This window comes from Ornithodoros turicata, chromosome 3 (assembly GCF_037126465.1).
Source record: "Ornithodoros turicata isolate Travis chromosome 3, ASM3712646v1, whole genome shotgun sequence".
Lineage (NCBI taxonomy): Eukaryota > Metazoa > Arthropoda > Arachnida > Ixodida > Argasidae > Ornithodoros > Ornithodoros turicata.
The window spans coordinates 95,760,681-95,776,888 of NC_088203.1; the positions used below are offsets into that span (position 1 = coordinate 95,760,681).

General features: G+C 46.7%; 3 protein-coding genes across 7 annotated transcripts in view; 2 read left to right on the plus strand and 1 right to left on the minus strand.

Annotated features, from left to right (window-relative positions):
- LOC135388878 (DNA helicase MCM9-like) overlaps positions 1–8,975 on the minus strand; it is a 50,744-nt gene extending 41,769 nt beyond the window's left edge. The window contains exon 1 of the mRNA XM_064618735.1: positions 8,917–8,975. The gene's annotated coding sequence lies outside the window, so the exon portion shown is untranslated. The remainder of the gene's footprint in view (positions 1–8,916) is intronic.
- LOC135387498 (uncharacterized) lies at positions 1,197–5,025 on the plus strand. Its single transcript, XM_064616671.1, has 3 exons — positions 1,197–2,080; positions 2,994–3,344; positions 4,746–5,025. The coding sequence occupies exons 1-3, from the start codon at positions 1,259–1,261 to the stop codon at positions 4,989–4,991; spliced, it is 1,419 nt and encodes a 472-aa protein (XP_064472741.1). The 5' UTR covers positions 1,197–1,258; the 3' UTR covers positions 4,992–5,025.
- Positions 8,976–9,367: 392 nt separating the features above from the next.
- The window catches only part of LOC135388881 (arylsulfatase B-like), a 55,712-nt gene continuing 48,871 nt past the window's right edge, over positions 9,368–16,208 (plus strand). For 3 of the 5 annotated variants that reach the window (XM_064618740.1, XM_064618739.1, XM_064618744.1), the window contains exon 1: positions 9,368–9,536. The gene's annotated coding sequence lies outside the window, so the exon portion shown is untranslated. Of the gene's footprint in view, positions 9,537–11,574; positions 11,699–12,650; positions 12,801–16,208 lie in introns of those variants that run through there. The other 2 variants (XM_064618741.1, XM_064618742.1) reach the window with 2 other exon arrangements.

Genomic DNA, 16,208 nt, shown 5'->3' on the forward strand with positions numbered 1-16,208 from the left:
AATACCGCAAATTGTATTTAAAATACAGTATTTTAAATACAATACTCCAAATACGTACAAGTCTGCTTTTGCTAATGGCGCCGGCGCAGCACGACAACGTACAATCAGGGATTTCGGAAAGAGGAAGGATGGACGAAATCACCCACCTCCTGAAGAGAGCATCGCAGAACGAGAGTATATGCTGACGTATATGCTATATGTCGTGACGTATATGCTACTTCCCTCACGTGACCGGTGAAGTACAGCGGCACAGCACAAGCATGTATAAGCGGCGCGTGACTGTAAAGAAAAAAACATAAACAAGGCACGGAGCCCTCAATAGACATCTACCCGAGAAACTTCATCGTGACGTTAGTAGACAGACTGAAACCGAAACAAGTCGGAAGGGGAGGGTGGGTTCCACGAATGGGCACTTGTTCGCTGCCTCCTATTGAAAGAAATGTAGGACCGAATGTCACGTCCCTTTGAGGGACAATCATAATCCCCTCAAGATCGTGCCTTTCGGGCGACCTTGTTCGCCCCAAGCTTCTGGCGACCAAATTGGTGGCGCTGTCGAACACTATGACGTCATTTGTTTACAAACAGAGATAGGTATATACGTCACGCGAGAATCATGTCGGACGACCGTGTCTGCTTTTTTGTGAATTCGATTGCACACCTATAACGCTCCGCAGAGTGAAAATATTTTGTCTGGTGACTCCTGGTGGACAGCTTGACAGATGGGGCAGGATTTCGAGCGACGTTAAACGTACTACACTTGCATAAGTCGAATACGTCTGTGCTGCCTGACAGAGGATTAGACACTGAAACGGGAAGTACCAGACTGCACAAACAGACGGTTTTCCTCAGACGCTTTCAGACACATGTCGGCACAGTTCCCTTAGAAGTCGGCCCAGGACGCACATTCCCCCAGGGCGTCAGTCGTGACGTTGCCCACATACGTGAGGCCGACAACGGCAAGCCCTATCGCCACCACCACCACCACCACCACCACCACAAACAACAATGAAAGTCAGGAACAGTTTATTTTTACTTTGTAAAATATATAGTTGACAATGTTCCTGACATATTATAAACAGGAAGTGGCAACATTTGACCAAAATGTCTCAAATTTCAGCACAACATTCGTGAGCCGGTCAGCAAAGCGCCATCGTCAAAGTGGAAAAGGACGAAGTAAAAAGCGGCTACGTGCTTGCTACATGGCTCACGGCTATCTTTTGATTGGACGAAGAAGCAGAAGAAGTACGCACGGAACGAAATGCATGCGCATGCAAGGATGTCTTCAACTGGCTCCCTCGCCGAAACATCGCAGTTCTCTACCCTTACCACAGAGCCTACCACTTCCAAACTGGAGGCTGATGCGTCCGGTTTTCGTAAGTCCGGATTTGGGGTGAGAATCGTAGTTTTCGCACTTCTCGCTGCCCTCTGTGCTCTTCTTGTGTTCTTCACAACGTCATCAGTCTTCGGTTACGAGGAGGAGACCTCCGATGCTGCCTCAGACGATGGCGAGAAAGAGACAAGTGCCATCGTTGGCTACGAAAATGTTTTACCACAGGGGCCAACCGAGCCAGTGGAAACAGAAGCGCCGATCAGTACGCTGTTCCAAACTGAAAAGACCGCAGTACGGGAGCCGGAGAAGACCCCGGTTAGCGCGACACGAAAGGCTACAGAACAGAGCTCAGAAACGTCCTCAGTACCGTCAACTGGGCAGGCTCATGTACCCACCACAGTGCATACCTCAGGAGAGACATCAATGCAGCCTCCCGCACAAATCTCGTTACACGTTTCAAAGAGAACATCAGGAAATGAAACAACAGAGATCCCAGCGGGGAATGCTGAACAGATACCGGTGCAGACTTCTTTGCATGCTCGTAAACAAAATCGAAATCAAGGGGAACGAGGGACACCACCAGAAGAATCGAGATTGCGGACATCGGATCGCACGGTACAAGCAGAACGGGCCCCAGAAAACACAACCGAACTCTTCACAGAAGTACGTACCAGGCAGACAACGAGCGGTTCAAGAGGAGTTTCGACTTCGTCTACCACTTCTGCATTTAGCAGCACTAAATCAGCACGAGTGAGTATGATGGTGCTCACGGTTGTAACTTGTCATTGCCACCGGTCGTTGATGTCACTGAACGTTCAACGTAACAAGATTTTCAGCCCAGGTACATGTTCGCAGCAGGTATACAACTGAAATTCTCACTGGAAAGCCAGACATTTTACGTAAAATGCCTGGAACGTTTTCTTTTATCAATCAATCGATCAATATGCGGAAGAAGAGGAACATTTAAGATAGTAACGGTCGTATCTCTTAAACGATCTGCGACTCGACACTTCGGCTAGACTCCAGTCACGTGGCTCCAGTGAAGGAAGAGGTCCAGGAAAGAAGCGTTGCTCAAATTGAGGGAGGCGCTGGGTTTCGCTGGGCTGCCGAATGCTTAGACGATCCTTGACTCGACCCTCCACTTGAGCAGCTACTAGAGACCTGTCTTGCGCTTCATAAATCGACCTCGACCCGAAACTGCCCCTGAACGGAGGAAATCCTCCGAGAACGCCGCGAGTACTCCATGGTTGCACCGGCGCGCTTCCTTGAGGCCCAGTAACCCTGAAGTGGAGGAGCGTCTCGTTTCCCCACTCACCGAAGTCGGGGGCTGGATGTCGCGTTGAGGGATGTTTATGAGTACAACCTTATGAATCGTAGGATTTCCCCCACTTGGTGTGTGTGTGTGGAGGGGGATGTTTCGAATATAGGTCGCGACTCCTCAAGCAGGAAACCAGCTCAGAAACTTGAGAAGAAGCTCGAGTCGAGGGTCCTTTACGGATACGGCCCCTAATTTTTGAGATCGATTTGAAAGGAGGATGACACAACGCCGGTGCACGTCCATAGAGGCACAGGAAGTGGAAACGCACCCTTCAAATGCATTGCTAGAAATACATCTAGTCTCCTCCTTCGCTTTTTTCTTCAAGTCACTTATTTTCTCTTTTAGCGTGTCGCAGAGTGTGGCCAGTACTACTACTCGTATTGCACGAACAAGACAGTCGAGTTCTACTTCAAGCAAGACACCTGCACCGCGACGGTGGGAGGCAGCGACGCGTTCGATTTGTGCAACCACAGCCCGAACCGATTCCGAACCATGGAAGAATGCACGTGGCGTTGCATCAACCGAACGACGCCTGATCCCGCTTGCTATAAAGCGACTGAATTTGCTACTTGCACACAAGAACTTATACGTTACCAGTGGTGGTACTACCACGATGACCAATGTCACAGATGGGTGTTCGAGGATGGAGCATGTCCCCACAAACTTGGAAGACACCTCACGTACGAGACGCTCGAGGCAAGTTTAAATCATTAGTGTCGTTGTTATAGTGCTTCTTATGAATACTATCACTGCTTTATTCAATTGGAGGCTTACAGCTTGTGTTTCTGTCGACCGGCTAGGGCTCCTCTTCATAACGAAGCTGTTGCCGGCCGGGCGACTTGACAGAGAACTGTATCTATGTCCAAATTCGTACCCTGTCAACTGTGCCATGGTTCCTAATTTATGCATGTAATGCGACACCTGCTCTCCTTCCATTTGTTCCCTTTATCCTCAACTTCCTCAAGTACCTCACCACCCTAACGCTTTTCTAGCCCATCACCATTCCGAATGATACCGTTTTCTCTTCTCATTCGTTGAAAGGTGGGAGAAAGCACGTGACAAAGCGTCTGTCCACTCAGGAAGCAGAAATAAGAGCATTCGCAGACTGGCCACAACACCACGGTGAAAAAGATGAAGGAACGTGGACAGCACGTGCAGTTGTTGTGGCACATTATTTGAGAGCGACCCAATGAGACCGTTCTACGTGAACGAGGGGAAAACAAAGTTGAGGGGCTGCGCGAAAGGCTGACCTATACTTACATAGCGTCTTGTCACGCAAAGGCGTACGAACAGCTGTCTCCTCAAATCAGGAGTGATAACGGTATCATCCTCTGCAATGATTTGCCTTGAACGCGTTATGTGGTGAAGTTCTGTTTCTAGGACGTCGTGTAAAAGTTCCACAGAAGCCGTGAATGGGTCCAGTTCTGACGTGTCACCTCAACGTTGCTTCGAACGTAGGGCAAGGTACCAGAAGGTTGCAGGTCACAGCCAGCCACGGCGCTTTTGGCAAAGATTACGTTCCTAAAACGAAACTTCACTCACAACAGCTCCACAGGAATCTATAAAATTCCACAAGAACAGTGGTTCCAGTTCTGACGCGTCATCTGGACCTTGCTTTGAATGTAGACTGTTAAAACGGAACTTACTCACGTAACACGCTTATAGCCAGCCACTGTTCTGAATGACATAATTCTGATCCTGATTTGTGGAGGATGCGGCTGTCTTATGCACATGTCCAGGACATACGCCTCCTTCTGTTTTAAACAAATCAGGAGACCGAGCGATATCATTTGATCACATATCAATTGCTGGGACCAAGGAAGGACTCAAACATCGATCCCGTCGGTATTCTGAAACGATCCTCGACTCGACACTCTGCCTCGACTCCAGTATGTAAAGGAAAGAAGTGCTCCTCTTGGGAGGGGCCATTGGGCTTCAAGGAGATACATGGGGACGTTTCGAGTGAAGGTCGACTATTGAAGCGCAAAACCGTTCTTGAGGGTCAGCGGGAGTTGAGGGTCAGTCGAGGATCGTTTAAGAATAGGGTCCTTAGTTCGTAAGATATGAACTCAAAATACATTTCTTCAATGCACGCAGGAGTGCAAAGGAAACTGCTCTGGTACCACCAAGACATATATGTGCGTGAAACCAGGCGGTTCCAGCTGTAGCCCCGACCAGCTGATCTTCCCGTACTTCGCACACAAGCGAGCCGACGGCAATTTCACCTGTCTCACAGCTGATCCAGAGACATTGGACGAACGAAATTGTCTCACCGGACCCAACAAGTTTGCCACGGGCGAAGCGTGCATCCAGACTTGCGTTCGCCCTACAACGTTGCGCTAAAACCACTAAATTAAAAAGAACGTAGACTTTTGTATTCTGTTGTTGCGTTCTCTGCACGTGAGGCGAGGACACCAACACGCACGCAATACCAGCACGCAATAAACAGATGGGGATAATAATGCAGACGACCACCATAGTCGTTTTCTACGTTTACGCTGAATAGCTACTGATAAAGGGACACACGCTTGGACAGCAGACACGCTTGGACAGCTTGGCTAGCAGAATAGCTGATTATGTTTGCACTGTTGTGTTTCTTGAGCTACTGCTGGTTTATAATACCAAAGGTGACCCACATGACATCGATCACATCCTTGCAGTGCAGCTAGCTCCGCTTTACGTAACGTGTTACAACCAGTGATTTCCCCAGAAATTCACTGCTGGGGGGGGGCCGACCTTTCAAGGGGGGGGGGGGTATGCTTGGTGAAGATTCCACTTACGGAAGTTTTCTTAGACACAGAAGGAATTGTGGCACAATGGTGACATCTGCACAACTTTCCCGTTTTGTTTGTACATGTTATTACATTAGAACACCGTACATTAGAATACAGATTCATTATGAAGGGCATTTTAACATAATGCATAATCGCATGACCGACAAAGGAAAAAGACTAGCACCCTGTCTCACGAAGCTCAATGAGTACCTAGCAACCAACAGAGGAAACCTTAGACGAAAAACGCAGAACAGCTCGCTTTACTGAGTTGGGCGCAAATGGTTCTTGATGATCCACATTGAGTGTGCATGCCCGCACACATTTTTGCTCGTAATATATGCGCGCAATGTATGCATTGAACAGTTACTTTCAAATGGTTTTGGACAAATGCATGGTACGATCATCTGCATGACTGTGGTCATACAGCCCAAGCTTGACAGTACAGGATGTAATTCGCTGCGCCGGACTCACTACATGGTCGAGCTGGGTGGGGTCACCTGACCAATTTCAGGGGGGGGGGGGGGTTGCAAAAATTCAGGGAGGGTGTACACCCCCTCTGGGGGGCGGTGTAGGGAAATCCCTGGTTACAACAGAACTGCTCTGAGTCCTAAACAACGCGGAAGTTCTGTCAACTCTGTCGCCATCATCATCAGACTTTGCACCTTCCCCCCCCCCCCTCGATTATGAACACACTCGTCGCTACGTGACAAATCGGAGTGTGGCAAGGTGAATATATGGTGGGTCTAGTCCATCCATAGTGAATAAAAACAGTAAAAACAAAACAAAACGAAAGCAAAGTTGGTAAACAGTATAGGCTATAAAGGAAAGGTTGTTTGGCAATTGTACACATCCCTAGTGGAATTATGCCTGCATTGTACCAGTTGATTGCTTAGTACGGCACAAGAAAATCAGTGTCGGATAGGGCAAAGCGGGCAGTGACATGTAGCCGCCGTGTGGGATGACATAGCGCCCAAGACTCACAAGCAAGGACGTCAAGAGCGTTCAGCCCGTGGAAATCTAAAACGTGCAAAGGCTATGTATGACGCTTTGAAGAGAAGTTTCACAATGTACTAAAAGGTCGGATATATACAGGTCATTGTTAGCCAATATTGTTAGCCAATTGTTAGCCGTTGTAGGCCAATATAAAGTGACCTAAGCTGCAGCGGCAATCACTGCACTTAGGAAGGAAGAGGGGTAGGTGGCCAATAATGGCGAACAATTTGCACCCGCAGAACTCACTGGCCTCGTTGGTCAGCTGCCACTGTTTCCAACGACTGACCCGAGACACTAGCGAGTTATTCAAATGGGAATTGCTCGACTTATTGTTCAAATAATGAAGTTTGGATCACACGGTGGAAACAGAAAGTGAGCCATAGATATTTCGCTACCTATATGCACCTCCTGCACGTCTTACTGCTTCGACTCAGACGCTGTGTCCACTGAATGGTGCTCCTCTTGTCGTTCATCGTTTGCTTGTACGTTTTTTTTTTTCTGGATGTGGTTTTTACTATACTGCGTAGGTTCCCTCAACTCTGTATTTTCTGACCATTATGTCTTCCATTGGAGCTGGTGAATCCAAGGTCAGGCGTCTCCTTTGTTAGCTAGATGTTTTCGTCCAATATTAAGGCTTCCATATGCGTCATGTCGATCTTTTCGAACAAAGGAATGCGTTGATTGAAATTTCGCGTTCCTGCAGTCGTTTTCCTGTAAACACGTCATCACGCCAGGAGACTCATCGTGTGCATCTTTCTCACCAGCTACCTCGGGACATAAGGGCTGTCAGCAGGTTTTCGACTACGCGACTATGCAGTATAATTGGTATATTCCATAGGAATTATAAAATGAATTCCTTCCCAAGCTCGCAATGTCTATTATTACTAGATGTGCCTACATCAGCAGATACTACGTATGCCTACAGCAGACGGGTCTGTTGAGTTGTACTCTACTGTTTTTAGGTTGCTGCTCAATAAATTATTAAATCATCATCATCATCATCATTTCGGACTGGTGACGGAAGCCGTCACTGTCCACTTCTCGAACAGAGGAATGTGTCTGTAGTAAGTTCAAATGCGCAAGTCAGTCCGTATAGGTATTGAATGATGACAGTTGAAATAAAGTCACCGGCTGTGGGATACGAACCCACGTGGTGGTGCTGAAAGAGCTCGTCATTGTCGGCCTCACAGAGGTGGGCAACGTCACGCGCTCTAGGGGAACATGCGTCCTGGGCAGACTTCTAAGGGAACTGTGACGACATATGTCTGACAGTCCGTCTAGGGAAAACCCAGGAAGAAACTCAGAAAGCACAGGAACCCGGCACCGGGATTCGAACCCTCCCACTATCCCAGGGTACCTCCCAGTCCCGACGTGACATTGCAAGCGCGCTAACCACTAAGCCACGCGAGCTGGTATTCGAACCCACACCTTCTGGTTGTCAGTCAAAGATGCTACAAGTTTTACCAAGTTTTACCAATTATACCAAGCTTTACCATACTAGCTACCCTTTCTCCAACGTACCAAGCCATGCTGATTGCGCCCCTGACCGACAATCAGGGGGTGTGGATCCGAATCCCGCTGCTGGTGCCTTTTCTTCAACTGTCATCATTCAATTGGAAGTATGCAATTGGGCGTCTTGAGGCTTTGCGTTGAGTTTGTCCTTCGATGCTTAATTGCCTCATTCACTGCAACATTACACCGTATAGGTGTGTTGAGTTTGCACCACGATTGAAGAAGGTGGGGAATTCCTGGTGATACTTTTTCACTTCAATGCATCCCAACGACCTGAGTCCTGAGGGTATCAGGCCACTACATCCAACGTGCCATAGCACCCAACCATGCATTCGTTACATCCACCGATTGATGTAAAGGCTCGTTGGATGTAACGTCGACGTATGGATGTATCGACACGATGGACGTAACTGGACCGGTTAAGGACCGTAAAGTGGTAAGATAAAAATCACCCTTCGTTGGCCAGTTGCTGAACTAGGCCTGCCGACTTTATGGAGACACTGTTGACCACACGGAACGTTAAGGCGAAACCGGTGCAAAAGTGTTTGTATAGGTCGCAGCATGCTGGATGGAACACGGAATTTCAGGTCCGGGTCAAACTGGTGAAGCAAGGATGCACGTCTGTCCACTTGTAACCACTGCCTTCTGTATATGTCTTCTGTCAGCAATTTTGAGAGGTGTTTAAGAGGTGTAAGCTGTCGATAACGTGCATGACTTCCGAAGTAGATGTCTACCGCACTCAAGCAACAGTCATGCACACTGCCATTTACTGGCACGCTGCCATTTGTAGCTTCGGGGTGGCGTTATCAATGGTATACTAGCACTCTCTATTATTGTCAGTAATCAACCCTGGGTCAAGGGTCTCGCATAAGGTCAAAGGACTCGCCAAGTATGGCGCGTAGAAAAAGAATTATTTCCCCTCATATATCCGGGCGTGCAGTACAATGCAGGCGTGACGCAATAAAACACGTGTGTCCGAACCGCCTTACCTCTGAAAAATGATAGCACGAATGATAGATAGATGAAAATCGTCGAATTGACAACATGGAGCCACTTGTAGCTCCCAAACTGATTGATTATGGCAGCACGAGGTACTACAGGTGACTTGCGCCCCTGCGTCATCGATTACGTTTCGCCGCCGCGCAAAGCACGCTGGTGGGTACCTATCAACCTTATCAGCCTTTTCGGCCTATCAGCCGACGCGTTCTTCGCGCTTCTTGTGCACCACAGCAAAATATAACCTCGAACGTCACATGTTTGTAAACAGAGGCCGCTCCATGTCCGTAGCACAAACTGTTTCCTGGAGAGTGGAAAAATCTGGGTATCGCTCCCAATCAGTGATTCTTCCACTTTCTTCGTGACATCCACGATGTTTTTGACCCAAAAGCTACAGGTAATGTGTCATTGGGGCTGCGCGTGTCAAAATGAAGAAAACGAGGTTAAAGATAACATTCGGCGTCGGGTCACGTCCCGAGTCACCTCCCACGGGGACAAGCAAAATTATGAATTGGATCTGAGTGCAGTAGCTAAATTCGCATTGTAAAATTGCTCCTCGACTTTCCTGCGTGGATCTCCGGGTCTCCGACGCGGAAAGAGATGTCGACGTGACGTAAGTAACGGAAGCACGTATTTTCTTTCATATTGGCACAGCATGTGTGGTGAACGAACGACAAGAGCCGGTGAAAGAGCTGCTCAAGCAGTCCTATTTTATTTTCCTTTGAATGGCGCCTTTCTTCACCAGTTTCAACACTGTGATTTGAGTGTAGAGAAAGCGAAAGGGCAGACACCAAGACGTGTTCCCGAGTCTCGGGGTTTTACATTATGCATCAACTTCACCAGCTCGCTTGCCTCTTAGCTAACTTTTCATGGTTTGAGGACCGTTAAGTTGGGATGTATAGTTCGTTACCGGTACCACTGACTTTTAAAAATTCGTGAAAGCGTTTGAAACGCAGATATTGCATATAAGTGAGAGAGTATCATATACCGAATCGAAAAATGTAAGCGTTGTGAAATTTGGTGGCCTAGAACGTCTTTTTTTGTGAATTTATACTACACCCTATCTCGCACTTCGGCCACAGCAGCGACGGGTTCCGGAAAAAATGGTCCCGGAAAAATGGTCCCTGGTTGCGTGGGCGGAAATAATGGTCCCGCGAGGTTCGGTGCGCCCAAAAATACAGCAGCGTCGTTGTGGACAATAAAAGCTGCACGCCATTCAATGAGGAACATAAAAGCGATCACATGCGCTGCACCGCTTCTATTATGCGGATTGCGTCTATTCTTTCTGTTCCTCTCTCTCTCTCTCTCTCTTTATTTTGCGGCGCAGTGACAACGCAACAAGATTAGGAATGATGAAAGATGAAAGTCACTGAAAAGGTTAGACAGCTGTAGGACGGGAATCCACATAACCTGGATTACCGGATACCAGGTTACCAGATTACGAGGTAATCCAGAAGGTGTGGGTTCGAGTCCTATAGCTGGCTAACCTTTTCAGTGACTTTCATTTTTCATCGTTAATTTCTTAGGCAAATTGAGGCTTTGTATGTATTTGTCCTTCCTATGTTGTTCCAGCCTCAGAACATCAGTTCTCTGATGTTCAAGATTAGGAAGTTGCTCTCCAAGGTCCTGGTACCGTCTGCGTATTTCTGGTAGATAGGTTGGAAAATTTTACCCGCGTCCTTTTATAAAATTGAAGTATTACAGAGTAGTGAGCAAGTGGTGGTAGTGTTCCCACAGGAAGTACTCTCATGTTTGAGCATATCCCCACTAAATAATGCACCTATGGTTTTTGCAAAATCCCTGTAAAAAATGGAGAAAGCAGGGGGAGAGGAAGCGGGCGGTTAGGCTTAACTCAGCAGGACTTTTCTGTTCAGTGGGCTAGGTGCCCTACTGTTCAAAGGCTGGTGCCATTAAAAACGTGGAATATTCTCCCGTGTAAAAATGGTTGTTTGGTGGACGTACTTCGTTCTGCCAAGGCAATTCCTTAGCAACAGTAAGCTGTTTTCCCGATAATAATCATATAAAAAAGGCAAACTGTTGTACGTGATTGAGGGACATGTCTTGAAAAGGGGAAATGTTCTCCATCAGTTGACACTTATTGCGAGGAAGTACCTACTTTTGACATTTACGGGTGTAGAAAACAAACACATACTCTCTCTTTCTCGAGTGGGTACGCGTGGACCTGCGTGTTCTTATTTGGCATCGTCGTATTAAACAGAGAAACATGGTAGTCCTGGAAAAATCCCGCGCAAAAAAAAAAAAAAAAAAAAAAGAAAGTCCCCCTTCGTCGTTGGCTCTTTCCTCCTCCCTACGCTGTGTGCGCGTGGAGAAAGTTCTACGTTTTGGCGGTATTCCGCCAGAATGTTCTTTTGTTTGAGAATTCTCTGAATTCTTTGAGAGAAGGGTGTTACTTTGTGCGACTTTCTTCGAGTTCAGTGCCACGAGGAAACTGTCTTTGTTGTCACTGCTTGCTACAGGATCAAGCTTGTTGCACGACGTTTGAGGGTGTTCCGAACCATGTCCTACAGCGCCACATATGGCCGAAAGCGCGCAACTGTGCCGCGTACAATTACCTGCGCAAACCGATCAGTTTCGGAATTATGTTGCGTCTCTACTGCGGGTTTCTGGAAGTACAGTCCCTGAGTGAATTCTTTAGGAATTCGAACTTACGGAACGTACGAATTAGAAGAAGAAATTGACGGCGACGTGACGGTAATCAAGGAGAAGTGCATTTCGCAAGTCAAAGAAAGCGTCAGCTACAACGTGTCTTTGAACGTAAGTACAATTCCCTCGAATCATTTACATAAAAGTGGTCGTGGTCGGTGAAAACAAAAGAAGAAAACCTTATTCCGTTAGAGTATAGCACCCTCTCTACGCACTGCACATGCATTCCCGCGCACATACAAACGCCTCTGGCGCTTGTGACTTTCGACTCAGTCCACAGCATGGGCGTTCCCAGGATTTTTTCCAAGGGAGAAGGCAAAGCGTGCGTTCCCTCTTTCCCTAGAAATGGGCACGGCGTACTGTGCGAGTGTTCTGAGGTTCACATATGACGTCAGATAATAATCATGACGACCTATGTCTAAAAGCTACAATGTTCACAAGTTAACTTGGAGCTCTGGGCGTGGTCATCCCCTTGCCCCCTTTCGGTACGCCCATGGCCCGTAGCGGCAAGCGTCATAACCTGGGTGAATGAACAACTTATTGCGTTCACAGAACACACAACAACGAAGCGTTCCGATTTCTACAGTCATGCCCATAATTCCTGAATCATTCAGGGGCGGATCTAGAGAGGAGGGGGGGGGGGGGTCCGGATGTACTGACCCCCTTCTCAATTCCTGTCTTCAAATAGTATTTCCTTGACCCTAGATCGCGTGCCCGGCATGCTGTACATGACTGGTCCCCTCCTCAGAAAAAAATCCTGGATCCGCGCCCCTGGAATCGTTAGCTGTACAACAACACAAATAACGTGTTGGACTACGTGTCAAGTACTTGCCACGTAATGACGTAATCTTTGTTATAGGTCTCACAATTCCCTCGTACGGTGCGTTCCTCCAGTTGCACCTGTAAAGCTGCATGGCGCAACTGAAGCAGCTGTTTTCTTCTACATCGAGAAAAGAGACGGCAGTTGGTACACCAGCAAACCACAGCAATTAAACCCTAAAAAACCCAAGCTGGATATGCTGCTGTCACAGTATTGTGTAACCGGCTTTCTTTTCTTTGGTAGAGACGCCATCACAGGACAGCGGAACGGCGCGCAATACGACATACACTATATCCACTAGTATGGCAGCTGTATCAGGGGCCTGATCGGCACTGCGGTCGCCGAGCGAAACTATATGTGGAACAAGCCTCTGTTGCGAATCAAGACCAAAAGGTAACTGCTGCGTCCATTCGCAATTTTTGTTCGGGATAGGTCTTCTGTTATTAAAGAACACGGTTAGTACAGGGATGAAACAATGCCAGGACCCGCATGAACCTAAATTCACGAAATGCGTTAAACCCTGTCACACGGGCTGCTTTCAACGACCATTGAAACCAGTGACCATTGAAAATGCACGTAGCGCCACCAAGCGTGTAACGCGTCAACTTCTCAAAGAGCATTGGATCCAATGTTTCCTGACGGGCTGACACGTACGTTACACGCTAGGTGGTGCTACGTGCATTCTCAATGGTCATTGATCTCAATCGATGGCTGCTCCGGCTGTTCTCTGCTATGGACGTGTTCTGTGTTGGATCAGTGTGCAATGTCACGTGTCATTTTGCATTGTGTACAAATGTTTTGCAAAAGCCTGGTTCAATGAAGACATACTTACAAATGCATTTGTTCGAATAAGCAGAAGTCGCTAGTTCGCTAACATTACAGCGTTTACTTAGGACAGGTTTTGGAAAAAGCTCTGGTTTTGGTAATATGCAAAGTGAACGGATGTATGCGGGGCGCTCCAGTAACTGTCTAAAAAAAGTACGCTATGTACATGTACATCACATTACAGTACATGCGTGTGTCTCTGTTCTTCTTCGCGATCGGTTAGTATACTATACTTGAACCAAAAGGCTCTTTAGTTCGATCTCTATTATGCCTTCAACGACATTTATGTGGAGTAAACTTTTGCCATGTGCTACAAATAACTTTATCGAATTTTAATTGAAATAAATTTGAATTCTTGAACGAAACTCTACAAACAACAACTTTATTAGGAGATGATGAACGGGGAGCTTCATCGCCAGGGGGCGGTACTTTACTCCATTGCTGGTGGCATGGCTGGTGGTGATGCGGGGAATGAAATGATGAGCCCCTTCACAATAAGGATCCATGTCCAATGTGGAATCCAGAAAGGTGAAAAACAACAAACTCTGCAATTTGCCAAGGCAATGTAACATTCTTTGACAGAAAGAGAAAGTTTTTCATATAGGATTTACCCCATATTCCATTACGAAGTACATTCAACAATGTAATATAGTTAGGGTAATACAATGGTTGTTTGCCAGTTTTCCTGTCGCGAGTCTCCCTCCCTCCCTGGCGATGGAATTCCCCAATCAGCATCAAAATAAAGTTGTTCTGTGAGTCTCCGAAGGCCTGTTTTCGCATTTCTTTCAGTCGATATATTGTACTAGGGTGGTGGTGGTTTCCAGGAAGCATGATCAAATTATCGTCCTATACCCCTGTGCTCAGTGCCCTTAACATTGTGTTTGAAAAGTTAACTGTCAGACTTACGAAATTTTTGGCGGATAACAAATTAATCAGTAACAACCAACATGGTTTTCGTTGTTCTAGATCGGCTGCATCAGCGGTTCTGTCTGCAGCACAGAGTACTAACTCTGCTTTAAATAATGGCGGAATTTGTGTTGTTCTCTTTCTGAACCTCGCAAAAGCTTTCGATATACAGTAGATCATGACATTTTGATTAAAAAATTATGGAAATATGGTTTAGGGGGCCATTCTTTGAAGTTTTTTTTTTGAGACCTACTTAGCAGATAGGATACAAGTAGTTAACATAAATGAGTCAGTGTCGTCTCCATTGCAGATACACGTGGGAGCCCCACAGGGATACGCACTGCGACCCGATCCTCGTTCAACTGTATATAAACGGTGTTCTGACAGCAGTAACCTCTAAATGTATACTACATGCACATGATACAGCACTATTTTTTTTTTTTACGAATACTTGTATTAAAAACATTCAGTCCAAAATAACTCGGGACATCTCTCGGCTATTTAAATGGCTAGAGCAAATGCACCACATCAAATCTCACAAAAACAACATATCTCGTTTTTCGATCACATAATAAATTCCTTGATTTGAACAATTTTTCAATACGGATAAACGACACAGCGATAGGGAATGTAGGCAGCATGAAATGCCTTGGTGTATTTCTTTGATGTATTTTTGCACTGGCGACCTCATATTGCATACATATGTACCAAACTTTCCTAAGCATGTGGGTATTTTGCGTAAAAGGAAGAGAGTTGTTCCCGTTAACCATAATGAGATCATCATACTTTCCCCTTGTGCAGTGTCACCTGATGTATTGTCTAGAATCATGCGGTAATACTTAGGAGACTTAGCCAGCACCCTTAGAAACCCTGCAGAAGCGCGTACTGCGTATCTTATCAAACTCACATCCCAGACAACCAAGTTCTACTCTGTTCAAAAATTCAAAAATTTTATTAGCTAGCTTACTAGATAGCTTCCTCGCGTCGTCTGCAACAAGACGTTTATTCCGCGTTCAGTGCAGTAGGTGGAGCAATATACCGTGCAATCGAGGTAGAAGTAATCTTCCTGTGAATATATACTGCAATTACGGACATCAACTCCGAACATCGGCCGGCGTGTTATCCACACTAGAAAGCTGACGGTGTCGCCTCCTATGGGTCGATCCAGCGAATAGCAGCTGGTAATCTTTGCACAGTAGGAAACCTCAATGAGAAAAAGGAGGAAATAGAAACGAACATAATGTGTGTTTCTTTCACTTGGGCGAGAAGGAAAAGGACTTGTGCCAGTATAATGTCGAAGGTGAGATAACACGGTGCGTGATGTGTATGCCAGGTTGATATCTAGAGCATTGATTGTCGAATGTGTAGAATATGTATGCGATGCGCAGACTGACCAACGTTGGGTTAGGTTGATGCTGGAGGGTCAGTCAGTTCATGTAGAATATGGGTCAGTGGAGTTCACATAGGATGTGCATCTGTCAGGGCCGGCGATAGGGGAGGGCGAGTAAGGCGACCGCCTTATGCCCCGTAGGCCCCGTGATGTGCCTTTGCCTCAGGCCCCGCACACCCCTATAGCACCGGCCCTGGCATCTGTAAATGTTTGCTTAGAGGCTTCGTCAATGATTGAAAGACTGCAAAAGAAAAACATTGTCAGTGTGGCATTTGATGGTTTATGGAGTGCTATAGATGCACGATTTCATACTCACATGAGTGTGTTTGAAATGAAGCAATTCTGCCTTGCGCTGGTATCGGAAAATGAATTGAGAAGATTCTCAAGGCAGTATTTTTAGTCCAAACCTGGATACGCGCCCCTAATGTCGTCTACAATTTTGTCAAATGCATCCTGATTGTGGCGTCTGCAATCTCGGCGCCAGAGAAATCCAACAAGAGTAAGGGATGTTTCCACTGAACGCGTAAGTTAATCCGGCCACCTGTCTTGCTGACAGATGTGTGCCTTCAAGCCAGGTGCTCGTTGTCGCTTATTGTTGGAAAGGCCCATTATCCCCGATTTTTGAGGCTCCTGAATCTGCCAAGTTTGCTTTCCGTTATCTCTGTCGTGAGGATACTGTC

Bases quoted from the DNA above. Each gene is read 5' to 3' on its own strand.
- LOC135387498 (XM_064616671.1), top strand. From the start codon at position 1,259: ATGCATGCGCATGCAAGGATGTCTTCAACTGGCTCCCTCGCCGAAACA. The intron at 2,081-2,993 runs GTGAGTATGATG...TTTCTCTTTTAG, and splicing joins GCAGCACTAAATCAGCACGA to CGTGTCGCAGAGTGTGGCCA. The intron at 3,345-4,745 runs GCAAGTTTAAAT...CAATGCACGCAG, and splicing joins TCACGTACGAGACGCTCGAG to GAGTGCAAAGGAAACTGCTC.